Source organism: Rhincodon typus, chromosome 5 (genome assembly GCF_021869965.1).
Source record: "Rhincodon typus isolate 14 chromosome 5, sRhiTyp1.1, whole genome shotgun sequence".
Classification (NCBI taxonomy): domain Eukaryota; kingdom Metazoa; phylum Chordata; class Chondrichthyes; order Orectolobiformes; family Rhincodontidae; genus Rhincodon; species Rhincodon typus.
The window spans coordinates 47897672-47925404 of NC_063336.1; the positions used below are offsets into that span (position 1 = coordinate 47897672).

The window sequence follows — 27733 nt, forward strand, 5'->3', positions numbered from 1 at the left end:
GTTTTCTGAAGAAGGGTCCCAACCTGAAACGTCAGCTTTCCTGCTCCTCTGATGCTGTCTGGCCTGCTGTGTTCTTCCAGCTCTACACTGTGTTATCTCTGACTCCAGCATTGGCAGTTCTCACTATCTATAAGAAAAAGGTATTTGTTGCAATTGACTGAACCGAGATACATCTGCTCTCTCAAAAAGCTAAAGTAGAGCACCATGTCTTCATCCACAGATTAAGTATAACATCAGTAGAATAGGTACAGGCAATGTTACATAATATTAATCCTTTTAGTATCATAACTTTATACAACAAGTGGCCTACTACCCAAATCTTTCCCACTTGTCACATGTAAATGATGATGGAATTGGATGTGTATTCCTGGTGCCATTCCCAGTTGTATATGTAACTGTCATGTGAAATTGGCAATGGTCTTTGTGAAGCTAGAATAAATACCCATCTGTACTGAATGGGTTTTGTACAGGCCACCACTGCCTCTGTGGGCAGACACAGAGACATAGCTCCTGAAAACATCACTCTTAGCTGATCCACAGAAGGCAAAAAAAACATATGTTGGGTGTGAGTAGCACAAAAATGACTTTAACCAAGATGAATGGGCTCATCAAGACTCTTATGATGTCTGTTATTGGAGCACGTTTGATGTATTGATTTAATTTTTCAAAAAGTCTGCTGTGATTTTTGTATAAATTATGTTGTTTTACAGCAACACTGCCAAACTAAGCCATATTGAATCAATATTGAAGTTTTCAAATATCAGTTAGAGGCTTAATTATTGATTTGCAGGACTGAAGCAGCACTGAACACAGAAAATTGTATTCATTTGTAGATAATTCACAGGAAAATTAACTGAAACTGAAAGAAAGCCCAGCGCTATATCATGCCTCAAAATATAGTTGTGAGTTTTGCATCCTTCCCATGTTGTTGCTAGCATGAATAATGATAGTTTGGAAGGTGCTGTTTGTAATTTATTAAAAATGTGTTTCAACATGTCTTCCAAATGTCTTTCCATTAGAAGTCAGTGACTTTTTGTCAGGCTAAATTTTGAAGCCCACAAGAATAGGATAAGACCCTGTGGGGTGAGTGGTAGAAAATGACAATATCTATTACCCTGCTGTTGCCATGGCATTTTGCAAAAAGAAGGGAAGGTGGTGGTTGACTCTCTGCTGCAGAGGCAAATGCCCTTAAGTGGCTGACTCAGGCCTCATCCTGTTGTTGCTGTTTCATTGCCATGTGATAGGTCCTCTGCTAGATGGGGAGACGGCCTGGTAAACCCAGCTGGCTTGCTAGTGGAGGGAATGTTCCTGATCAGGAGGGATACCTTGGCAGCAATGGCCATCCTTGTGATAACATCCACTTCACCCCACCCTCCTTACCCACACCATCCAACCCCAGCCCCTGCCATCACGAACTACAAGCAAGTTCGCTGGTCCTATCTAACTAGTCCTAGTCATCCCAGACCTGACTCGCCTTGTTCCAAGAGTAATGTTGATTCAATGATTCTTGGTTGGGTACTGTCACATCAGTGGCCACCATTCACGGTATCATTGTTGGGATGGAAGAGGTTTCACCTCTCCAACTGGCTGGTAACTCATGAAAGAGCAATCCCATCCTTGAAAGTGACAAGAGCCCCATTGTGCCCTCAGTAATACAGTCTCAGTAATGCTAACCATGGACCAATCATTGATTGTCACACAACTAGTTCACTGATATTACTTCAGTGAAGGAAATCTGCCATCCTTGCACAGTCTGGTCTCTGTGTAATTCCAGATTCACAGTAACATGGTTATCTCTTAACCTGTCTCTGAAATGGCCTCGCTGCTATAGCAATAATGATGCGGCTTTCTTTTTCAATTGAATGTGAGATAACTCAAAGGTGCTGTTGGAAGAAGGGGAGCAAAGTTCTCCTCTGTGTCCTAGCCAATAATTATCCCTCAATGACTAAAGATAGATCACCTGACCACTTGTGGACTGTAAAGTACCACAATTAACAATGAGGTAAATACAGAGATTTTCTTTTTTAGTTACAGAAGGTTGAGAGATTAGTTTTGGACAAGGCACGGGGGAGAACTGTGGTGATCATCTTTGATACCTCTATTAAATTATTTAATGTCTGTCTGATTTGGCCCCAGTTTAAACTTTCATCTGCGAAACCGCACTTCTCTCAGTGCAGCATCCCTCATGACAGCACTGTATTGTAGCCTCAATATAGTGAAGAAGCCTCTAGTGTGTAGTTGAAACCACAATCTACTGGTGAGAGGTGGGAGTGACATTGCTCAACCACATCCAGCATTGAATTTGCAATAGTAATTAACTTCACCAGTACTCACAGTATGTACATGGCTGTAAAGCACTTTGGAAAATCCCAAAATCGTGGAAAGTGCTATATGGATACAACTTATGTTTCCTTTTATTTATAAATGCAGGCACTCAGCTTTAAAATGGAGGAATATCTTTTTACTAGCTTCAAGTACATACAAAAAAATCTGCCACCATTATGCAGCATCCTTGCAGACAATATTTCATTCATCAGAGGGCAACAGATGTACAAATATTGTGGATTTGTAAAAATATCCTCACATTAGATATAGGTGACTTGAAGCAAAGTATTTCAATGGGCCAAACCACTTTCCAAAAATTCCTGAAGTACAGAGTTCTGTCTAGAGTCATAGAGTATTAGTGATGTACAGCATGGAAACAGACCCTTCGGTCCAGCTCGTCCGTGCCGATCAGATATCCTAGATAAATCTAGTCCCATTTGCCAGAATTTGGCCCATATCCCTCTAAACCCTTTCTATTCATATAGCCACCTGGAGGCCTTTTTAATGTGGCAATTGTACCAGCCTCCACCACTTCCTGTGGCAGCACATTCCATACACGCACCATCCTCTGCGTGTAAAGGTTGCCCCTTAGGTCCCTTTTAAATCTTTCCTCTCTCAGCTTAAACCTGTGCCCTCTGGTTTTTGACTCCCCCGCCCCAAGGAAAAACTTTGCCACATTCCACATTTGTAGTTAATCTTCCGCATCATTGATCCTTACTTATCGTTCACTAATTCTTAGTTTGAACATAAACACTCCCGATTATCTGTTTTTAATGCCAGCACAGTAAATATAGCCACATAAAGTTAAGTTTTCTCTAACGCCTATCCACTGTCAGCTGAACCTTAAGTGTTTTTAGCTAACTCAGAGTTACATTGAGTTTTTTTTTTGGAGGGATTCTCTCTGTGAGTCCCAGCAAGATTTCTCACCCTATCTTACTAATTGTGCCTCATTAATTACCGAACCTGTCTTTATGGCAACCTTATATCTGATTCCAGGCCCACCTCATTACACACTGTACTCAGAACAACTCGCCTCCGAGCGAATATCTGCCCAAAGTCCAGCATCCCTTGCGCCTGTGCCAACTTTGAGAGACTGATGTGTGCCCGGACAAGCATTGGCAATCTGGTGTTGCCCCTCCACAGCAGTGTAATGGCACAAGTGTAACAATGCTAAGAGAACATAACTGACACTCACTTGCAAATACAACCCCTTTTTCTCACTCTCGTCAACATTTAATTACCATGTCCAACACTTTACCTGTCTTTAAATATATTCATCTAACTACTTTCTCTGAGTCCCAGTTTTCACTGCGTGCCTCCATCTTGTCTTTATCCAACAAGGGAACATTACACACACATGTCTGCTCTCGTTCCCCCGGGTCCTCAGCATCTATCATGTCACCATATTGCTTCTCCAGTTCTGCAGATCACAGCACACCAGGATAGCGCAACCCACTCTGTCAGGCCTATACTCTCATCATACAATATTGCTCAAAGCTGTGGAACCATGAGTTCAGCAGTCCTATCGCCCGTTCCACCATGGCTCTCATGGTACCATATGCACCAACTTGGTGAAGATGATGTGCCAGCTAAAAGGGAGTGCCTGGTGCACTCTGACCTCCTTCCTATCCGAGGCCCCTATTAACCATTCCAGTTTCCACTGAACGCATTAGAGACCATTGTCAGACTTACATGACATATTATGTGTCAAAATTCCCCTCATCCCTCAGCATCCTTGGATGTTCCACAAGTGATGGGGCATTTTTGGCCAGTATTCACCTCCTGTTACATTATATCACTGAGATGACATTGTTAGTTTGGCTGGCACAAATGGCACAGTGTGTGAATGTTTACATGGGTTCTGGTACAAAAACATATTATACCAGCTTGTAGAAACTTAGCTAAAATATTTTGTGAGAATATTTCCAGATCCATCATTTTACTTGTAATATCCGTTTAAAATCTAGGGAATAATGTTAACTTTTGCCAATGATGTAAAATGAATGATAATGAATTGTCCACCTGTTCCTCATAAAAAAGGAAATCAGGCAGAATGTTTAATGGACAGCCGCACAAGTATTGTCTGTATTTTATACAATTCCTGTAAGTTACTTCCCTAATAATTAAAGCAATAATTATTGTTTGTGCCCCTCAGAAAAGTTAAATAAAAATGAAGTCTGCAAAATTACACATACTCATATATTGCTATACTTATATATATATATGTGTGTAAGTATATACATATATATATATTTACAAACACTGATGATTTGGAGTTGGGGACCACATGCAGGGTGTCACAGTTTGCAGATGACACTAAGATGAGTGGTAGAGCAAAGTATACAGAAGACTCTGAAAGTTTGCAGAGGGATATGGATAGTTTAAGTGAGTGGCGAAGGTCTGGCAGGTGGAATTCAATGTTGATAAATGTGAAGTCATCCATTTTGATAGGAATAACAGTAAAAGGGACTATTACTTGAACGGTGAAAAGTTGCAGCATGCTGCTGTGCAGAGGGACCTGGGTGCCCTTGTGCATGAATCGCAGAAGGTGGGTTTGCAGGTACAACAGGTAATTATGAAGGCAAATGGAATTTTGTCCTTTGTTGCAAGAGGGATTGAATTTAAAAGCAGGGAGTTTATTTTGCAACTCTGTAGGGTGCTGATGAGGCCATACCTGGAGTACTGCATGCAGTTTTGGTCTCTAAAAGGATATACTGGCACTGGAGGGAGTGCAGAGGAGATTCACTAGGTTGATTCCAGAGTTGACAGGGTTGGTTTATGAGGAGAGACTGAATAGACTGGGATTATATTCATTGGAATTTAGAAGAATGAAGCAGGAACCCTATAGAAACAGATGAATTTATGAAGAGAATAGATAAGATAGAAGCAAGAGAGGGTGTTTCCACTGGCGGTTGAAACCAGAACAAGAGGGCATAGCCTCAAAATTAGGGGGAGCAGATTTAGGACTGAATTGAGAAGGAACTTTGTCACCCAAAGGGTTGTGAATCTGCGGAATTCTCTGCCCAGTGAAGTACTTGAGGCTTCCTCATTGAATGTTTTTCAGGCTAGGGTAGCTAATTTTTTGAATAGTAAAGGAATTAAGGGTTATAGTGAGAGGGCGGGGAAGTAGAACTGAGGCCATGAAAAGATCAGCCATGATCTTATTGAATGGCGGAGCAGCCCGAAGGGCCAAATGGCCTGGTCCTGCTCCTGGTTCCTATGTTCTTATTTAGCACTAATAATGACAAAGCTTTTACTTTGCTGTTATTGACTTCCAATAATTGGTAACTCCCTCCATTTCTTTGTGGTTAAAGAAATGGTGTTTTATTTCATGTACTTTCAACATAAGTAACTTCTGAGATTACCAATTTAGGAATTTATAGACAGACCTTGTCATCCAGATAGATATTGATGCCCAACTCATAGCTAAAGCCTTGTCATATTACAAGGAAAGAGTTTCTCGACATATATCAAAGCAAGGCCCCATCATCATCCGAAATTTTATTTTCCGACTCACTGAGCTGCTGCTGACTGGAGGGAACAAAAACGTGGATTCTTTCAGTGTTTTTGAATGTTCTGGTCTGTGCGTGCAGTGACTGATTGATTGAAGGACCTTCGCTTTCTGACTGAAGCTGTTACTTGAAAGGTCCGTGGTTCAGTTGCTGAGAGCTTTATTAGTAACTCACAGCAGAAGCTAAGCAGTAGAAAACTATGAAGGTGCAGGCCCTAGGTAAAACCAAAGATTTCCTTATAGCTTTTGTGTACTGGCTCTGCACATAAAAAAAAATTTCTAATTATTATTCCTGTGTACCCTTAGTTATGAAAATTAGTTGACTCATTCCCAAAAAATTGACACGGCAATTTAACTGGTGCAATGTAATTTAATTTAAATGGGGAAATATGTATCCATCCATAGAGTGAAAGACACTTCTTGAGCAGTTGTTGTATTGTTGCCACTTTACTTTAAAGAGCTTCGATGAGCCTAGCCTCCTGCATTGATCATGGCTTTCCAGCCACATTCCTCCCCAATCTTCTTAAGGTTGCAAATTCCCAGAAAAATTCCATCTGGAACATCTCCTCACAGGCCTAATGAAATCTTTCCAAGCTGAGAACAGGCGTTGATTGTCTTATGGACCCGGTCTGTCCCAGAATTCTGGCAAAGGCAGGTCATTGATTCAGTGATTGATTGCTCAACAGAGATAGACCAGCAGCCTTTTGAGAGCTCGCTGTGTTTGTGAAGAAGATCCTCCATGTTGTTTTCACTGTGCAGAAACGGAATTACTTAAACATCCTAGGCCTCTGTAGAGACAGATGAGACTGACGAATCCACACAGGCATAATGTATCCACTGTCACTTTACTGATAAGGATGCCCCTATATTTTGGGATAGGGCAGTGGCCTGCATTTCTGGCACTCAAGTTCTGCTTTGTGGAACTTTGATCGGGAGAGTGAAATATTGGCCTTTTTCTTTTGTTTTGAAACACTCCTTATTCCTATGTTCCTATGTTTCTATGTGGCTTTCAGGCACTGACCCGTTGCGCCCTCCTCCCCATCCAATTTCCATTTTCCCCCACAGTGAGGAAACGGGGCTGTCCCTTCCATCCCAGAAGGCAGTAGCATGGTTATTGGGTCAGGAGACCATCCACTTTTCTTGTCTGACATAACAAGGTGTACAGCTGGATGAACACAGCAGGCTAAGCAGCATCAGAGGAGCAGGAAGGCTGACATTTTGGGTCTAGACCCTTCAGAAATTCTGAAGAAGGGTCTCGACCCGAAACGTCAGCTTTCCTGCTCCTCTGATGCTCTTGGCCTGCTGTGTTCATCCAGCTCTACACCTTGTTATCTCAGATTCTCCAGCTTTGGCAGTTCCTACTATCTCTGTAACACTTTTCTTGTCTGTTGGGAAAGCAGGTAATCAGGGAAGTGGTGGGTGCAAGCTCTTAGCTGACGATGAATTGTCCACTTAAGGGCTTTGATTGTTGGAGAGTTAAGAAAGTTCCCAGTGGACTTTCACTCAGTCTCCAATATGACCTTGGTGAAGTTGTAAGAAATGGGTGAGTATCACTCCAGGGCCAACTTGACCAATTATTACCCCCTTTCACCACCTCTCTCACCAACTGTAGAGAGGAAAAACTGTGCCCAAGGACTTCAAAAGAAACAACTGGTTAAAAGCTTAGAAAATTTTGTTTGAGTTCATTCTGGTATCTCAGTTTTTTTGAAATAAAGAACTATGAAAGAACTGTGTAGTCTGAGATTTATGTTACTTCCATGACCAAGATTGAGTTTTTGTCTGTATTGGAATTGGAACATTAAGTGACAAAACCTATTGAATCACATTACCAGTAGCAAGAACATTATTTTTTTTATAAGCAAAACAGACTGTTTTATTGTTCACAATGCTTTATTGAAAAAAAGTAATTAACCCATTATTTATTTCGTGAAATAATTTGGTGTGTCGTTTTGAACAGATGTTAAAAACCCACACACATGATGTTCCTGGACAAAGTTTCCCTTTGCTTCTCTGAGCTTGGCCATTAGGCTCAAATAGTAAAAAGTCAGGATATTTCTTGAGCTGAAGTTGATCAGTGGCCAAAGAGCAGCCTTTTAATTAAGGGTGATGTTGGTGGCCTCTCAAATGTCAAGGACCAATAGAAGGCCCTCCAGGTTGAAAACAGCAGTAGGATTCTGTGGCAGGCACCCGCTCTCGAAGCTTTTTCTCAAATTTAAAATAAAATATTACCTTCATAGCTGCGCCGCTCCTATGGGTTTACGGGATGGGGGAGGGCACCTCTTCATAGCATTCAACTCTGCCGCAGTCGAATCCAGGCAGGCAGTCAGGACCTTTGAACTTTGATGGTGCCCTGCACCCTTCCAGTATCATATTAGAGCCACTGTGCGTACTTGCCTCAGTAACCATCCCACAACATGGCCTAAAATTCTGTATAGTTTAAAAAGGAATATCATTTTTCTTTAAAAATGGCAAACACAAGAATTGGAAGAAAAATTGTTAAAAATGATGTTCAATAACTTCATATCTCAGCAGCATTTGTCAGACTTTTCAATGTTTACCATATTTTTATATTTCATTATATTTAAACAGAATTGTGAAAAACCATTTGAGTAGTATTAAGTGGTAGAGTAGACTTAAAGGGGGTAATATGGTCTACTCCTGCTAAGTCATATATATGTTTATATTTATAGAAAAATAAAGATATGCTATTGAAACTATTCATCTTGACTTCATCAGGATAGAATTACAAGAATACTAAATCTCAAACGGAACAACAATTTATGATGCATAAGAAAAGGGTTCTGATTGGTTGGCAAGTTGACTCTAGTTGGTAGAGACAGTGCAATAGGAAATCCAACAAGGAACAGTTAACTGCCAAGCTTTTGTTTAAAATTTAAACTATGCAAGTTGACTATGATTGTACAAGGCAATGTCCTGACAAATGCACCAGAGAATTGCTGTCTCCCAAGTTTAAACCAAGAAAGAAATGATTGAACTTTACCTTATGTTAGTGTTTTTTTTTTGCAGGTCCATATAGCTTTGCTATGTCATATAACCTTTCATAGCATTAGCCTGAAATGTCCAAGATTACGCCTGTTAAACTTCAATATTGAATATTAAGTGCCATTTTGGAAAACCCGAGACTAATTTTTAGAAGTATGGCATGCGTTGATATGTTTGCAGCCAGGCCCCGAACTTCACAAATTCCTTACGTCAAAGAGGAAATCACATAGTGGTAATGTTACGGGACTAGTAATGCAGAACCCATGCTAACGTTCTGAGAACTTGATTCGCATCCTGCCATGGCAGATGGGTGAAATTTAAGTTCAGTGAAAATCGGAATTAAAAGCTGATCTAATCATGACCATGAAACCACTGTCGATTATCATAAAAACTAATTTGTTTCACGAATATCCTTCAGGAAAGGAAATCCACCATACTTATCTAGTCTGGCCTACATGTCAGTCCAAACCTCACAGCGATGTGGTGGACTCGTAACTGGCCTCTAGGCAATTAGGGATGGGCAATATATGCTGGGCTAGCCAGTGGCATTCACATCCAATGAATGAATCAGAAAAAAATGGTTGACCAAGTTTCAGAAACTGGAAGTGAGGGCAGGGCTTTGAAACTTAACTTGTGCGAAACTAACAAACTGTACTGCCTTTCATTTAATTTTCAGTAGAAAACCTTGTACTTATTTCGGGAGGGACAACACAAAACAACGTATTGAATCCCTGGTGCATATAAGCCAATTCTATTCATTTTCATAAAATATGATGTAATTATGTAAAATTTGCTTTTCCTCAGTCAAACAAGCTGAGCCTCGGCATTGTCACTACTGCATTTATCACATAGCAATGATATATATCAGGAAGAGTTGCACTTTGAACAATATTAACATGTGTTGGTTAATGTGCTTACATCACCAGCTCAGAATTCCTTCAGTACTGCTCTTCGAGTGGCAGCCATTTTCCCACTGGTACTTCATCCTGACACACCTTAATGAAACAAAGGTTGCACTTCAGAAGTAATTGGTTGTTTATGAAGTACTTCGAAACACTTCTGAGGCGCATGATGAAGTGTTACAAAAATGTTAGAGTTTTCATTCATTCCAGTTCAAAAAGCTCACCCTAGGCATAAATCACTTTTTGATTATTATACCGCTGGTGTATTTCACAGTTGAAATGCATCTTGTATGAAAATTCTTGAGTGAGACTGGCAAAAGTTTTGTTTCTGTGATTCTTATACTGTGGGGGGCAGAAGGGCTGCATATTCAATTGCACTGTCACAAGCACAATTTAATTAGAAACTTCCAGGATGCAGTTACAGTCGAAACGATTGCTGCTCGGAAAAGGTCTTGTCCTGGAGATATTTATTTCCTGTCTATTCATGTAAATTGAAATGTATTAAGCTTGTAATTTCTAAAAAGGACTTCCAACACTGTGGACCTCCCACACATGGAATGCCCAATCAGAAATCCTCATGGGAGCTCAGTGATGCTCAGTTTGCGCCACACACATAATTGGCTGAGACGTGCTGCAGGAAATTGCCATCGAGCAGGCAACTGTATCAACTGGTGTTCTCTGTGCTGCATCAGGGGTCATGGAGAAAGTAGCATGTGGGCTGGAAACAACATTGCAACTCTCACAAGTAGCATTTTCATGACATATTCCTGCCTGGGCCCAGCCAGAGAGCATTTACTAAACAGATTAACCTATGATAGAGAACCCAGGATCTCCATTACATTCCTTAATGTCTCAGCATAGTCACAGAGGTTTTTTTTGTGGAAACAGATGGTTTAGGACAAGCATAACAATTAAGTCATTTTCTGCTACAGTGACTTGCTCAGTTACCTGTCAATGTGTTTCTCTGCTTGAGTGAGTCCTGTCGAATCTGATAAGATGTTAAAATGGTGATTAAAGTACTAATTTTAAGCACATTCCGATACCTCACTTGCAGTAACACAGCACATTTTGAGGAAATGTGGTTTTGCTGTGGTTTGAGGTAAAAAGAAAACATTATTTGACCAGGAGGTTCGGGGTCAACATCATCAGGTTTATGTATTGGTATTTGCAAATGGGGTTCTACGCTCCTGTTTATTAACTATTGCCTGTTTTTATATTGCCATCATAGACTCATCCAAGCCACACATGCAGCAGAAGCAAAATATCACTGCATTTGCAATGTTCTCTATCAGGCACAAAAACTGTCCAAAATGCCTGGCTTGCTTCACTTGAGTTCAAGAACAAATTCACAGACATTGTTATTTTAAAATATTTAATTATAGAACCCACAAGGACTACTGGACCTTGGGAATAAAATTATTACCGAAGATCTTGGACACAAATGTTTATTCTTTATTTTCAAAATAATGTTGGTGATTATTTGTGTAGCACACTGCTAATGTTTGGAGCAGAATTCCACATTATCGGCTAATTTTGAAAACTGCTTGAATGAGACTGGCAAAAGTTTTTTTTCTGTGATTCTTATACTGTGGGGGGCAGAAGGGCTGCATATTCAATTGCACTGTCACAAGCACAATTGTCTAAGAACTGAAGAGTAGAGAGAAGCAACACCTTTGGTTGTAAAACTTTTAAAGTATATAAATAAGGGAAAAAAATTAAAAAGCAAAAAACTGACAATTACCTAATGAAGCAAATGTTCCAGCCAGTCATATTACGTTCTTTATATGCAATGTGATCAAAAATAACTCTGAGTTTGTTCATTTCTTGGTGGTGTTAAAATATTGAAATTGCTCTGTTTTGTACCTCTCAAAGCAATTATCAAGATCCAAAAGGAAGATTTTGAGGATATTATTATACTTTTGTATTTTCTTTATAATCTGAGGAGCATTCATGCCTTCATTCTTTGGAAGCCAGTTAGAATTTGCTTTACTATAGACTGTAGAGTCTCATATTATAAACACGGAACCTTTTTATCAAATCTTCACAGATCAGTGCTTTTCAATGTCAGTGTGCAACAGTTTCTTGTCACTTAGCGATTGATGTCCTTCAGTAAAGACAGTTACTTACTGACATCAATTGGAAGGCAGTGAGGAAAACTGATTTCTCTCATGAAGTATCTGCTGTGCCAAACTTGATTTAGTGTCCAAGTCTGAGTGTATAATAGCAGAATCCAATGAGATTGTTAGCAATTTCTTTTCATAATGTCGTGCTCCAGTATATGGTGAGCTATGAGTTAATACTGTTATGTTTTTAAACTGGATGCAAACAGTCTTTTAAAATGGCCACTGACAAACAAGTAATCTTGTGAGCTTCAAAAGTACTAGGCTTCAAGCCAATTCCTAACTGAGAAATGGACATACGCAGCCATCTGGGAAGTTCATACATGCCTTTGTTTAAGGGTTCTCTGTCTCACCTTCAACAAAAGGAAACATTAAAAATCAATGTGTGTAAAAGAGATATGAATGGGCCCTATCTATTTCCCATTTGTATTATAATACTTCCCTGCAACCAAAATAGACTGGTTGAATCTCAACACGTTAAACAATAATACAGGATATTGGGATCTGCCAAAACACCATGCTTTTGTTTGAAAACGGACTTCGAACTTGTGCAAGTCACATGATGAGAAGGCCATGTTTTCTTGTTTTAAGATCATCTGGAGGCTGCACAGTTCCATCAAATACTGTCAAATTAGCTTCAAACTTGCAAACTGCAATCTACTTGAACTTGGACCTTCTGTCTGAGAGGCCATAAGACAATAAGCCACTTGGCCCATTGAGTCTGCTGCACCATTTGATAATGGCTGATTTGTTTCTCAACCTCACTTTCCTGCCTTCTATCTGTAATCCTTGAGGTACAGACACTACCTCTATATCACTGGAGCTTACTTCTATTTTCTAATTAACCTGCTCATGGATGGTGTTAGACATCTCTGGAGCAGGTGAGACTTGAACCCAGATCTCCTGGTTCAGAGGTAGGAATACTACTGCTGTATCACACGAGCCCTTTTAGTAAGTTGCAGCAGTATATCACCATCACCCATATGTAATCTTTGTGTGTGAGAGCATGCATGAGACAAGTGAGTAAAATCTCTGGGCAGGTGGTGACATTATGGTAATGCCACTGCACTATTTATCCAGAACCCTAGGCTGAAACTCTGGGGATTATGGGTTCAAATCCCATCAAGGCAGATGGTGAAATTTGAGTGCAATTAAGTTCTGGAATAAAAAGCTAGCCTGATGGTGACCACAGCCAGTTATATTCTACATTGATCTATTCCCATTTGCCAGCATTTGGGCCATAGCTCACTCAATCCTTCCTGCTCGTATACTCATCCAGATATTTTTTAAATATTGTAATTATACCAGCCTCCTCTGGCAGCTCATTTCATTCATGCACAACCCTCAATGTGAAAAAGTTGCCCTAGATATGATAAAATCTTATCTGGCTCACAGATTTCAGGGAAGGAGATCTGCTGTTCTTAACTGGTCTTCCCTCCATGTGACTCCACACCCTCAGCAGTGTGGTTGTTTCTTAACTATCCTCTGGGCAACGAAGGATGAGCAATAAATGCTGGCCCAGATAATAATGCCCATATTCTATCAATAAGTATAGAAAAAAGAAATATTGCATTATTTTTGGGATTAAGTAGCTGAAAATAAAGAACCTTGTTTGCTTTAAAAGTCCTGAAAGCTTGCTGCTGGAATGAATTTAATTGAGATATCCTGGGTATGTGCACAAAAACATACCTGTTTTATCTCAACATAGTAAAGAGAATGAATAAATCCTGTCTGTGACAATATCCTCTGAAGTCCAAAATGAATTTAAATGGAATCTTTTGGATTTCCATTATTGCTGAAGAAAATAGCTGGATTAATTATTCTTGAACTGTAGAGTCAACATTGAAAACTCTTTTTCTTTCACCATCCTTGTGAATGCTTCTGATAAAATTCCTATCATTGATGTGAACAAGTGAATAAGTAGTTGACAAAAATACTTGCAATTATAGCAAGGAGTCTCTGTCATTATCACCTTTCCTGTTTCATAGGACATGAATTTAACAGCATTGTGAGTCACCAATTATTAATTTTTGTTTGGCAGAAAATTGACTACTGCCACAAGAGTGGATGACAGCATTTTAAATAATGGAAATTAACTTATCTACCCATGAGAGTACCACTGACATGGGAGATGGTGGTAAGGGGAAAGTGGAAGGGAAGTGTGTGTGGTATTCTGGGAATAATTTCGATACGCAAATACCCATGGGATGTCCTTTTAACAATTAGGGCATATGACTGCTGTTTAAAGGGAGGATACAGCACAGAAAAGATTTTGTAAAATTAGTGGAGCCTGCTTAGGAATTCATAGAAGATGTTCTCCAGTAGCGGTATTTTGAGAGTCATTATTATGAAATAGTTCAGTAGATTATAAGATTTTTTTGTGGACAATCTATGTTTGACAGAGCTGTTAAATTCCGTATTACACGGGAAAAGAGGTCTCAATAGCTCAAAATAATGTAAAAAAGGCGTGTCCTCTATTTCCATTTTGCAAAATATCTTGGTTTGTGCAAAATATCTTGTTTTGTGCGGTAATAGTATTTTTTTGCATCATGGCTATACCAATTCTGCATAAAACCTGATCCCAGAGGTTGGACTGACATTGACATGGGATTCTATGTGTCACTTTTCATCAGAGTGATTAACAAATCTAATATGTGGTGTATGCTGTGATATGTTAGTATGGACAAAGAGTGAATAAATCATGGCAAAATATTACATTAGAGCCAATGTATTAAGTAATGGCTGTAATCTCCTGTTGCCTTATATTACAACAAAGAAAAATAACCAAGTGAACCATTTTTTGTCTGATAAGGATATGTCTTACTTCTTTTATAAGACTTTTTTTATTTGTTTAAACCTCTTTATGTTTTTGTACCTTTATCCCTCATTTCTATTTCTATTCTTCTGCACATAACAAGTTAAAATTCATTTTATAAATAGCGTTGCAACATGTGAGAAAAAAATATACCTTGCTCATTTTCACCATTCAGCCTAATGCTACAGTTCATTCAATATTATGGGAGAGTTTGTATGGTACAACACAAAATTAGAATTAAATTTAAAGCAAGCTTCAGTTTGATTTATTGAAGTAATGACATTTATATGCAGAAGGTGGTTAATATACTATTTTATATTATTTTACTGAAGATTGCAACAACAAAAATTGATAAGGGTATTAAGAGCTAAACCACACATTTAAGTAGCTTTTGAACATTACCTCAGTTCTAACTTTGACTTCCTAATGTTAAAAATGTTATACCTAAATTTGAAATTAGCTTCTCCTAATCACCTACTGCAACTTAAGTGGGAGATGGCCACTTATAACTCTTTTTGAGGATTCTGCTAAATTCACAATATTTTCAAGCGTTTTGTCTTGAGAACACAATGTAAGTCCCACACAAGAAATACTCATCAGGTGATTTGAGGTAAGAGAAGCCCTGCCACTCTCCCATCACTCACTATAAGCAAGGTCCAATCAGCACTACCCCACCTTGATAAATAGCTTTTTTAAAGGTATTGTTTTCAGCCAACAAAAACTATAAGAAATTTCACTTTAAAAAAAAACGCACAAATCACGTTCGCACATGAATAGTCATGGCATATACTTCATAAAAGTCACGAATGTGTTGCCATTATGACTAATTATTTGAACAAGTCAGAAAGAACTATGGAAATAAAAAAAAAATCAGTTTTGGCTGTTGGGCAGTTTTGAGATGGAATTTAATTATGCAGAAAGAAAAACATATTTCAGACATAATCCTGGCTTCTTCTCTATACTGCAACAATAATCCCCAGGTATTTTTGTTGTTTGAATTTAAATAAATTTACATAAATTTCACTCTAGACTAAATCATGGTTTTGTTCACCTCAGTACAAAATAATAATCTTCCCATATTTGTACTTTAATTTAAATTTCTATTTTGCCCATCAACATTAACAAGCTCTGATTTGAATATTCATAAGATTCTCAAATGAAGTCATAAGGAAGTATTTTAATGAAGCTGCAGGGATATGTGGCTGACTGGTTTTAATTTCAATTTTGAATTGAGTTTGTCTAGTGATTATTGACATTGCTTGTCTAAACAGCTCCCTCACAGGTTAGTGGCGTAGTGAAGGATAGAGTACAGCAGAGGACTGTCAATCTCTCCTGGAAGGAACCAGAACATCCCAATGGAGTCATCACAGCATATGAAATCAAGTACTATGAAAAGGTGAGGGCTGCACTAGCAAATAAATAAATAACATCCACATTGTACTGATCCTTCAAAATCCTCAAAGCTAAACATTTAACACTGTTTCCAATATCTAGTGTTAGATCTTTATTCAAAGACTACCATTATATTATTGAGTCGGCTCAGGCCTGAAACCTGTAAATTAAGTTTTACTTCTGATGCCATGAGGATTTAATCTAAAGCCATTCAGATTGGAAGTTCAAAATTTGATCTTATACAAAATGGTTCATCTTAATCAGAGTAAAATCTTGATCCTGCTTACGAATTCGAAAATCAGCCAGGACTCCATGCCACTACTGTCTCAAATCATCTCTATTGAATCTCCATGAACAGAATTTCCTCTCGTGTTCATGGACTCCTTATTGGGCCTGAAATGCAATGCAATTCGCGACTGGTTTGTTCTGGGGTTATTCAAGTTCAATGTGGAGTTTTCAACCTAGAAGGCAATGTGGGAAGAGTATGAGCTGTTGCCTTCATTGGTTAGAACATTGAGTATAGGAGCTGGGACATCATGTTGCAGCAGCACAGGACATTGGTAAGACCAATGGATAAGACTTTTGGATTACTGCATTCAATTCTGGCCGCCCTCCTATAGGAAGGATACTGTTCAACTTGATCGGGTGCAGAAAAGTTTTAAAAGGTTGTTGCTGGGACTTGAAGGTTTGAGCTAGAGGGTGAAGCTGAATAGGCTGGGGCTTTTTTCCCTGGAGCATCAGAGACTGAAGGGTAACCTTACAGACGTTTATAAAATCATGAGGGGCATGGATGGAGTGAATAGCCAAGGTCTTTTTTCTAGGGAGCTGCCAGAGGAAGTGATGGATGCAAGTACAATTACATTTGAAAGATATCCGGATGGGTATAGGAATAGAAAAGGTTAAAAGGATATGGGCCAAATGCTGGCAAATAGAACTAGGTCAGGTGGGATGTCTAGTCAGCATGGACGAGTTGGACTGAAGGGCCTGTTACTGTGCTCTATGACTCTATGATTGTACCTTATCCACTAGGTACAGACCTGAGATGTTGAAATAGCAGTGCATGCAGGTGAAATAAACTAAACCTTTAACTACCTAATTAAAAAAAAACTTATTTGAGTATTTGTCATTACGGAAAAATTAATCTGCAGTGCCAGAGCAATAAAGTTAAGCGATGTAACCCCCACCCCTCCCCCCCACCTGTTCATATACCCATCCAGATTAAATTGTGTATGAAAGCAACTATGTTTCAGGAACTACATCAAAAGTGGTTGTTGCAAACTCTTACAACGTCAATAGCTCACCTGAACTACTGAGCTGCGTATTTCAACAGATTATGAAACTCAGCCAAGTATTTATAATGGCCAGAGGTATCAAATCATTTCAAGTCCAGAACACCTCAAAACTGAAAGAACTTGAAAAACCAGTTGATGTTTTTTTCCAAGTTCAAAGCCAATTATCTCTCAATCAATTGGATGGGTCAATTTGTTGGATTTTCTTTTACCCATTTGATATTTGCACATTCTCCCCTTGTCTGTGTGGGTTCTGCCACGTACGCTGGTTTTGTCCCACAGTCCAAAGATGTGCAGGTTAAGTGGATTGCCCACGCTAAATTGCCATGTTAGTGTCCAGTGACAGGCAGGCTAGGTTGGTTAGCCATAGTAAACGCTGGGTTACAGAGATAGGGTGGGGTGCTAGGTCTAGGTGGGCTGCTCTTTGGAAGGTTAGTGCAGACTCGATGGACCGAATGGCCTCCTTTGCACTATAATGATTCTACAACTCATTTAAAGCACAGTTTTATTTTAAGGAAGGAAAGGCTATCTGAACATTTAGATTATAATCCAAATAATGACAGTTGAGCTTTCTATTTTTCTGAAGCTTTAAATGCATTATAGCACTTTATCCATTAGAAAAAGTACTATAATATCTGCTGACACTTTATAATTCTGATCAATGAGTTAGCCAACTTACTTTTGTAGAACAAATTCCACCAATCAATGACTATTTTAAAACACATCTGCATTAAAATACAGCATATAGTATTGACACTTAACACGTGTCAAATTTTTAATAATTGACTACTGGAATGTTCCTGACTCCTCTTAACAGTCTCCTCCAACTCATTTGAACATTTGATGGTTATGTCTTTTATCAAGTTTCCAAAACACACAGCAGCATACACAAATAGTGTCGGCAAGAATACATCCTCAAAATGGTGATCATAACTTCCAAAAGGCGTGTGTATTTCATACCTAAGATCTTCCTGAGCCAAAACATGACACGTGGTGAAGGGAATTATTTTCCTCAGTAAAACAAATGTTCAGCATTTCATGACCCAATTCCTGTCTCTACTGGGAGACCAACATCTGACTGTGTGTTGGGTGAGAATAGTATTTGGTTTTGTTATGGTTCACCTGCCCAACCTGCATTTTTAAACAGCTAACAATAGACTTTATTTATGGTCACTTGTTGTAGTATAAGAGATTAGGGCCTACATTCTGTTGAACTTACTTTCTCATGTATCTCCAGACAATGAACACTGCCACTTTAACGTTATTGTAGGGAGCAGTTGCTTAACCATTGCCCTTAACATTTTATTATAAAAGTTTGTAATTTCTGTTTTAAGGGGGTAGAGTTGCACAAGTAGAACAAGAGAGAAAAACATGATAAGAAACAAATCTCCGTTGGCAGTCAATTCAGATTATGTGGGGCAAACTCACTCAGTGATACTTTACACAATATTACTGAAAAATTAAAAAAATTAAATTTAAAAAGTTTAAAAATTTAAAAATAAATATGAAAGAATCCTAATCTGCATCATTAAAGCTTCTTGTGTATGTGAATGTTGTACCGTATTCTGAAGAGAGATTTGATTATGGTAAAAATTCCAATCCCTTGAAAAAATGCACAGTGACAGTCTTGAAGATAATGGTAGTAACTGCTGTGGGTGTTACTTGCAGGCGTATGAAAACCGGTTCAATGCCTAAGGTTGATGTAAATAGACAAATTGTAGTAAAGGAGTAGATGTGAGAGGGAGATGAAGGTTGAGATTCCTACTCTGAACAAAAACAGCGGCCTGATAGCCATCAGTGCAGATTAGAAAAAGACATAGTCACAACACTGTGATTGATAAAAGCAGTATCAGTGCAGTGTTATCACCTGGCTGCAACAGAAAATTGGTATCTACCCTTTCAGACATTAAGAAATCATATTATAATGGCAGATACTGACTGATATACCAATAACAAACCTCCAGGGAATAATTCCACCTGGCGGCAAAATCTTACTCATGCTCCCTCCACAGCAGTAAATGTCTTTTCTCTACTACTGGATGAACTTCGGATCATTCGGGAGGCTGAGGGGGTAATTGAGAGGAGTTACAGGGAGGTAGTCACACCTCGGGTACAAGAAAAAAGTAGATGGGTTACAGTCAGGGGACGGGAAGGGAACAGGGAGAGAGTGCAGGGATCCCCAGTGGCCGTTCCCGTCAAAAACAAGTATACCGTTTTGGATACTGTTGGGGGGGACGACTTACCAGGGGTAAGCCATGGGGTACAGGTCTCTGGCACAGAGTCTGTTCCTGTTGCTCAGAAGGGAAGGGGGGAGAGGAGGAGAGCATTAGTCATTGGGGAGTCCATAGTTAGGGGGACAGATAGGAGATTCTGTGGGAACGAGAGAGACTCGCGGTTGGTGTGTTGCCTCCCAGGTGCCAGGGTCCGTGATGTCTCGGATCGTGTTTTCGGGATCCTTAAGGGGGAGGGGGAGCAGCCCCAAGTCGTGGTCCACATAGGCACCAACGACATAGGTAGGAAAAGGGATGGGGACGTAAGGCAGAAATTCAAGGAGCTAGGGTGGAAGCTTACAGCTAGAACAAACAGAGTTGTTATCTCTGGTTTGTTACCCGTGCCACGTGCTAGCGAGGCGAGGAATAGGGAAAGAGAGCAGTTGAACACGTGGCTACAGGGATGATGCAGGAGGGAGGGATTCAGATACCTGGATAATTGGGGCTCATTCTGGGGTAAGTGGGACCTCTACAAACGGGATGGTCTACACCTGAACCAGAGGGGTACCAATATCCTGGGGGGGAAATTTGCTAATGCTCTTCGGGAGGGTTTAAACTAATTCAGCAGGGGAATGGGAACCTGAATTGTAGCTCCAGTGTACAGGAGGTTGAGAGTAGTGAGGTCATAAATAAGGTTTCAAGGTCGCAGGAGTGTACCAGCAGGCAGGAAGGTGGTTTGAAGTGTGTCTACTTCAATGCCAGGAGCATCCGGAATAAGGTGGGTGAACTTGCAGCATGGGTTGGTACCTGGGACTTCGATGTTGTGGCCATTTCGGAGACATGGATAGAGCAGGGACAGGAATGGTTGTTGCAGGTTCCGGGGTTTAGATGTTACAGTAAGATCAGGGAACGTGGTCAAAGAGGGGGAGGTGTGGCATTGTTAGTCAAGGACAGTATTACGGTGGCAGAAAGGACATTTGATGAGAACTCGTCTACTGAGGTAGTATGGGCTGAGGTTAAAACCAGGAAAGGAGAGGTCACCCTGTTGGGAGTTTTCTATAGGCCTCCGAAAAGTTCCAGAGATGTAGAGGAAAAGATTGCAAAGATGATTCTGGATAGGAGCGAAAGTAACAGGGTAGTTGTTATGGGGGACTTTAACTTTCCAAATATTGACTGGAAACGCTATAGTTCGAGTACTTTTGATGGGTCAGTTTTTGTCCAATGTGTGCAGGAGGGTTTCCTGACACAGTATGTAGATAGGCCAACAAGAGGCGAGGCCACATTGGATTTGGTACTGGGTAATGAACCAGGCCAGGTGTTAGATTTGGAGGTAGGTGAGCACTTTGATGATAGTGACCACAATTTGGTTACGTTTACTTTAGCGATGGAAAGGGATAGGTATATACCGCAGGGCGAGAGTTATAGCTGGGGGAAAGGCAATTATGAGGCGATTAGGCAAGATTTAGGATGCACAGAATGGAGAAGGAAACTGCAGGGGCTGGGCACAATTGAAATGTGGAGCTTGTTCAAGGAACAGCTACTGCGTGTCCTTGAGAAGTATGTACCTGTCAGGCAGGGAGGAAGTGGTCGAGCGAGGGAACCGTGGTTTACTAAAGAAGTTGAATCTCTTGTCAAGAGGAAGAAGGAGGCTTATGTAGAGATGAGGCGTGAAGGCTCAGTTAGGGCGCTTGAGAGTTACAAGTTAGCCAGGAAGGACCAAAAGAGAGAGCTAAGAAGAGCCTGGAGGGGACATGAGAAGTCTTTAGCAGGCAGGATCAAGGAAAACCCAGAAGCTTTCTATAGGTATGTCAGGAATAAAAGAATGACGAGAGTAACATTAGGGCCGGTCAAGGACAGTCGTGGGAATTTGTGCGTGGAGTCCGAAGAGATAGGAGAGGTGCTAAATGAATATTTTTCGTCAGTATTCACACAGGAAAAAGACAATGTTGTCGAGGAGAATACTGAGATACAGTCTATTAGACTAGACGGGATTGAGGTTCATAAGGAGGAGGTGTTAGCAATTCTGGAAGGTGTGAAAATAGATAAGTCCCCTGGGCTGGATGGGATTTATCCTAGGATTCTCTGGGAAGCTAGAGAGGAGATTGCAGAGCCTTTGGCTTTGATCTTTATGTCATCATTGTCTTCAGGAATAGTGCCAGAAGACTGGAGGATAGCAAATGTTGTCCCCTTGTTCAAGAAGGGGAGTAGAGACAACCCGGGTAATTATAGACCAGTGAGCCTTACTTCGGTTGTGGGTAAAGTGTTGGAAAGGATTATAAGAGATAGGATTTATAATCATCTAGAAAGGAATAATTTGATTAGGGATAGTCAACACAGTTTTGTGAAGGGTAGGTCGTGCCTCACAAACCTTATTGAGTTCTTCGAGAAGGTGACCAAACAGGTGGATTAGGGTAAAGCGGTTGATGTGGTGTATATGGATTTCAGTAAAGCGTTTGATAAGGTTCCCCATGGTAGGCTATTGCAGAAAATACGGAGGCATGGGATTGAGGGTGATTTAGCGGTTTGGATCAGAAATTGGCTAGCTGTAAGAAGACAGAGGGTGGTGGTTGATGGGAAATGTTCATCCTGGAGTTCAGTTACTAGTGGTGTACCTCAAGGATCTGTTTTGGGGCCACTGCTGTTTGTCATTTTTATAAATGACCTGGATGAGGGCATAGAAGGATGGGTTAGTAAATTTGCGGATGACACCAAAGTTGGTGGAGTTGTGGATAGTGTGGAAGGATGTTGCAGGTTACAGAGGGACATAGATAAGCTGCAGAGCTGGGCTGAGAGGTGGCAAATGGAGTTTAATGCGGAAAAGTGTGAGGTGATTCACTTTGGAAGGAGTAACAGGAATACAGAGTACTGGGCTAATGGTAAGATTCTTGGTAGTGTGGATGAGCAGAAAGATCTCGGTGTCCATGTGCATAGATCACTGAAAGTTGCCACCCAGGTTGATAGCGTTGTTAAGAAGGTGTACGGTACGTTAGGTTTTATTGGTAGAGGGATTGAGTTTCGGAGCCATGAGGTCATGTTGCAGCTGTACAAAACTCTGGTGCGGCCGCACTTGGAGTATTGCATACAGTTCTGGTCACCGCATTATAGGAAGGATGTGGAAGCATTGGAAAGGGTGCAGAGGAGATTTACCAGGATGTTGCCTGGTATGGAGGGAAGGTCTTATGAGGAAAGGCTGAGGGTCTTGAGGCTGTTTTCGTTAGAGAGAAGAAGGTTAAGAGGTGACTTGATGGAGACATACAAGATGATCAGAGGATTAGATAGGGTGGACAGTGGGAGCCTTTTTCCTCGGATGGTGATGGCTAGCACGAGGGGACATAGCTTTAAATTGAGGGGTGATAGATATAGGACAGATGTCAGAGGTAGGTTCTTTACTCAGAGAGTAGTAAGGGCGTGGAATGCCCTGCCTGCAAAAGTAGTAGACTCGCCAACTTTAAGGGCAAATAAATGGTCATTGGATAAACATATGGATGATAATGGAATAGTTTAGGTTAGATGGGCTTCAGATTGGTTTCACAGGTCGGCGCAACATCGAGGGCCGAAGGGCCTGTACTGCGCTGTAATGTTCTATGTTCTATGTTCTGTGTTCTACTAAGTGGAAAGAGTTCACTTTGAAGCTTGTTATTGTTGTGCTGATGAAGTGATAAAAATGAATTAGTTCTGGAACTAGAAACTGGAGTTGAATTCTGTGTATTAAACAAAGTTTATTTGAAGGCTGAGTTCTTCCTTTGGAGAAATTTAATCTGAACAAAGATGAAAGCATTAAAATAATAGACTGGAATAAGCTTTAAAAAGCCTATTTTAACAAGACCGAGTATAATGGATTCCCAGGCTAAATTTCAAAAGCTTTCATTTGATCACAAAAGTTTAGGTGATATGAGCACTGGTGATTTCTGAGCGTTATTTGAATCTTTCAATTAAATATGGAACCTTTAACTTATTCATGTTTATTCTATTATGTATGTTATGTGCTTATGTATGATGTTTAAAAAAAAATTCATTTTGTCAATGCAATAACTCCCAGGTTATAAATGCTCTCTCCCACATTTTAAAATCCTGCTGCAGCCTTTAGTGCAAGTTATTTGTTTTCCAGAATTTAAAAGAACGGACTTATTCCACAGTCAAAGCTACCTCAACATCAACCACAATCAATAACCTGAAACCAGGCACAGCCTACATATTCCAGATCCGAGCATTCACAACAGCTGGCTACGGGAACTACAGTCCTAGGCTGGAGGTCTTAACCCTTGAGGAGAATACAGGTAAGAGATGTGATGTGTGTTTTCTTCTGTGATATCAGGCAATATATTCAGTCTGATTCAAAGTAAGGGAAGATAAAAGATAACGGAAACAGAAATTGCTGAAGAAACTCAGCTGGCCTGGCAGCACCTGTGGAAAGAAAACAGAATTAATGGTTTCGAAACCAATGGCCCTTCTTAAGATCTTCAGTTCTGAAGAAAGATCACTGTGAAGAAGGACCACCGAACCCGGAATGTTAACTGTGTTTTCTCTTCTCAGATGCTCCATGACCTGCCAAGTTTCTCCAGCAATTTCTGTTTTTTTGTTTCAGATTTCCAGCAGATGCAGGTCTTTGTTTGATTTTAAATAAAAGGTAAGTTATCCCAGACTCTGCTTCATCACTAGGTTCCTACTAACAATGGCAGAAAAACAGGAGTAGGTTATTTTCTGCATAATCATGATTTTATACAGCTGTTAGAAACTAAGAGGCGGGAAGGGAAGGTAATTTCATTGGGAAAGGATAATACGCTAACTGTAATATCCACCACAGGCGACTTAGATCTTGCCACATCATTGAGATCTTAAATTTTAATGACAAACACATAGGTACCAATGACATGGGTAAACAAAGGGATGAAAATCTGAAAGTTGACTATAGAAAGATAGGAAATAAATTAAAATGCAGGACCTCAAATGTAGCAATCTCAGGATTACTCCCAGTGCCACTGGGTTATGAAGATAGATCAGATGAATGTGTAACTGGAGAAATGGTGCACGAGAGAGGGATTTAGATTCGGAGGCATCTGGGGAAGGCGGAACCTGAACAAGCCTGATAGTTTGTACCTTGGCAGAACTAGGACAAATATCCTCACGGGGGCTTTTGCTAGTTCAATTGAAGAGGTTTACACTCGTATGGGGAACAAAGTGTAGGCTTAGATACATCAGATTCAGATCAGGAGACAGAAGGTAGAATATTAGTTACTGATGTAGCCAGCAACTCAGAAAGTCAAGGGAAACAAGGATTAAAAAGCATCCAACAAAGGAAATTGATGGTGTTAAGTTGTTGATACTTCAGTGCAAGGAGGTTTACAAACAAAGAAGATGAAATAAGGGCACAGATAAACACATGGCAGAGCAATGTTATTGCTACAGTGGAAACCTGGCTAAAAGTAGGAGCAAAATTGAAAGTTGAATATTCTTGGAAATAGAGTTTGCAGGCAGGATAGAGCGGGTGACAAAAAGGAGGGCGTATAGTAGTACTGGTTAAAGAATCAATTACAGTGATGATGAACGAACCAGGTTAACAAATGAGGCTTTATGGGTTGAGCTTAGGAATAAAACCAGGGCAGTCACACTACTAGGAATATACTACAGACCCTCAAATAGTGATAAGGAGATAAAAGAACATATATGCACACAAATTTCTGCCTATAGGAATAAAAGGGCAATAATAGTAGGAGACATTAGCAATCCCAATATCAACTGGGCTTCAGACAATATAAGGGATGTTGAGAGTCAAAAATTCATGTACTGTGTTCAGGATTTTTTTGTAAACAACATGTGACAAGCCCAATGAGAGGAGGTACAATTCTAGATTTAGTTTAGAGAAATGAAAATGAGTGAGTGGGTGAAGTGACAGTGGGCAACCATATCGGAGATAGCGACCACAATTCAATTAGATTTAGTATTATTCTGGAAAAGGACTTAGATAAATCAGGAGTAAACATTTTAAACTGAGGGAAGGCAAATTTTACAAAACTGAGAAGTGACTTGGCTGAGGTGGACTAGTCATGACTGCTAAAGGATAAATCAATGGTAAACCATTGGGAGGCACTAAAAAGTGAAATCCTTAGTGCACAAAGCAGATATGTCCCCTTCAAAGATAGTAATGGTATTGCCAAATCTAGACCCCCATGGTTGTCTCGAAAAAGTAAAAGGGAAAATTAAACAGAAAAAGAAAGCTTATGATCATCACAAAAAAATACTCAACGCTGTAGATCACCGAGAGGAGTATAGAAAGTACAGGGATCAAGTGAAAAGAAGAAAGAAGGAAATCAAAGAGAGGGCATGAAAAAATATTAGCAAGCAACATAAGTGAAAACCCAATGATGTTTTACCAGTATATAAAGAGTACAAGGATAGTTAAGGAAAAAGAAGGACCTATCAGAGATGAAGAAGGGAACTTATGCGAAGATGCAAAGGAAGTGGGAAGAATTTTGAATGAATTCTTTATTTCCCTATTCACAAAGAAAAGGGATGATGTAGATATAGTAATCTAAGACGAGTAGTGTGAAATGTTAGACAAAATAACAATGAGAGGGAAACTTTTAGAGGAGTTGGGATCCTTGAAAGTGGATATGTCTCCAGGGCTGGATGGATTATTCCCCAGAATGTTGAAGGAGGTCAGGGAGGAAATAGCAGATGTGAGGATTATTTTCCAATTTTCACTAGACACAGGTGAAATGCTAGAGGACTGAAGGAATGCAAATGTGGTTCCCTTGTTTAAAAAGGGTACAAAGGAAATGCCAAACAATTATTGCCCTGTTGGTCTAACTTTGGTGGTGGGCACATTGTTAGAATCAATCCCGAGAGATCAGAAAACATGTCACTTTGAAAGACATGAATTAGTCAGGGATAGTCACCATGGATTTGTTAAGGGAAGGTCATGCCTTAAAAATTTGATTGAATTCTTTGAGGAAGTGACCAGGAGGATTGATGAGGGTAGTGCAGTGGATGTTGTCTACATGGATTTTAGAAAGGCATTTGACAAGGTCCCACATGGCAGACTGGTCAAAAAAGTAAAAACCTATGGGATACAGGGTAATGTGTTGAATTGGATCCAAAGTTGGCTTAATGACAGGAAACAGAGGGTAATGGTTGACGGCTGCCCTTCCCAGTGGAAAGCTGTTTCAAGTGGTGTTCCACAGGGCTTTCTGCCAGGACTTCTAATGACTTAATTTTAATGAATAATAAACATGACAAATGATACCCAATTCTTCTACTTAAAATATGTTGACATATAGTGATTGCTACATCACATATATGCTGCTTTATTGTTACGACTTCAGCTGATGGCAATACTGGACAAGTCAGATCCCAGAATGAAACTATGTTTTCATAGATCAATGCATACTTTTTGCAACTCATTAGCATGGTGGATCATCACTGAAACATTCATATGAGGTTACAGATGTTCTTTAATAGCAGAATATCAGTTTATTATACAGAAAAGAGAGAAAATAAAGTAATATATCTAGAATAGTTAGAAAGATATAAACATAAACAGAAAATCAAAGTTTTAACCTGTTTCCCAATTTCCTCTTTAACAATATATAATTCAAAAGAAATAACTCTCCTATCTCAACCGTAAGATTTACTTCATTGACTCCTCCCAGGTTATTTTCCTTGAACTATGGAGATAATTTTATGATTCCTTCTGGAGGCTGCTTGCATGAATCTTTCACAGTTCTGATGGCCTAAAGTTTTCCAGTCTTAACAACTTGAAAATTTCCATCTAAATGCTTCTTTTCTGAAAGTTCTTCGAACTACCACACTTTGGCTACTGAGACTGGTTTCCCTGCATTAAAAGCTTGATTCTTATGCTCAAAGAAACAGTTCTTCCATCTGAACTGACCTCCTGATTCAAGACCTTGAATCCTGTGTTCTGAAGTCACAACTAAACTACTGGCTTTCTGGGCTGGTATGAACTCAGCAATATAAATTTTCCATCCATTAACTCTCCAGGGGTTCTGCCAGGAACATGCTTTCTTAGAACTGATGCCCAGAGGTCACTGTTCCAAAATACTTTCTGACCTGTTTTTAAAAATTACCTTCGGAGAACTAAACCACATCGACCTGCCTTGTACCCCTTTCATATGCTTTACTATTTAAGATACGCTGACTGCAGTATAG

The 27733-nt window shown here is 39.8% G+C and overlaps 1 protein-coding gene across 2 annotated transcripts in view; it reads left to right on the forward strand.

Annotated features, from left to right (window-relative positions):
• epha7 (eph receptor A7) overlaps positions 1 to 27733 on the forward strand; it is a 262329-nt gene that overhangs the window by 186046 nt on the left and 48550 nt on the right. For both annotated transcript variants that reach the window (XM_048597273.1, XM_048597274.1), the window contains exons 6-7: positions 15948 to 16072; positions 23676 to 23844. In XM_048597273.1, the coding sequence (XP_048453230.1) occupies positions 15948 to 16072; positions 23676 to 23844 (294 nt within the window). The remainder of the gene's footprint in view (positions 1 to 15947; positions 16073 to 23675; positions 23845 to 27733) is intronic.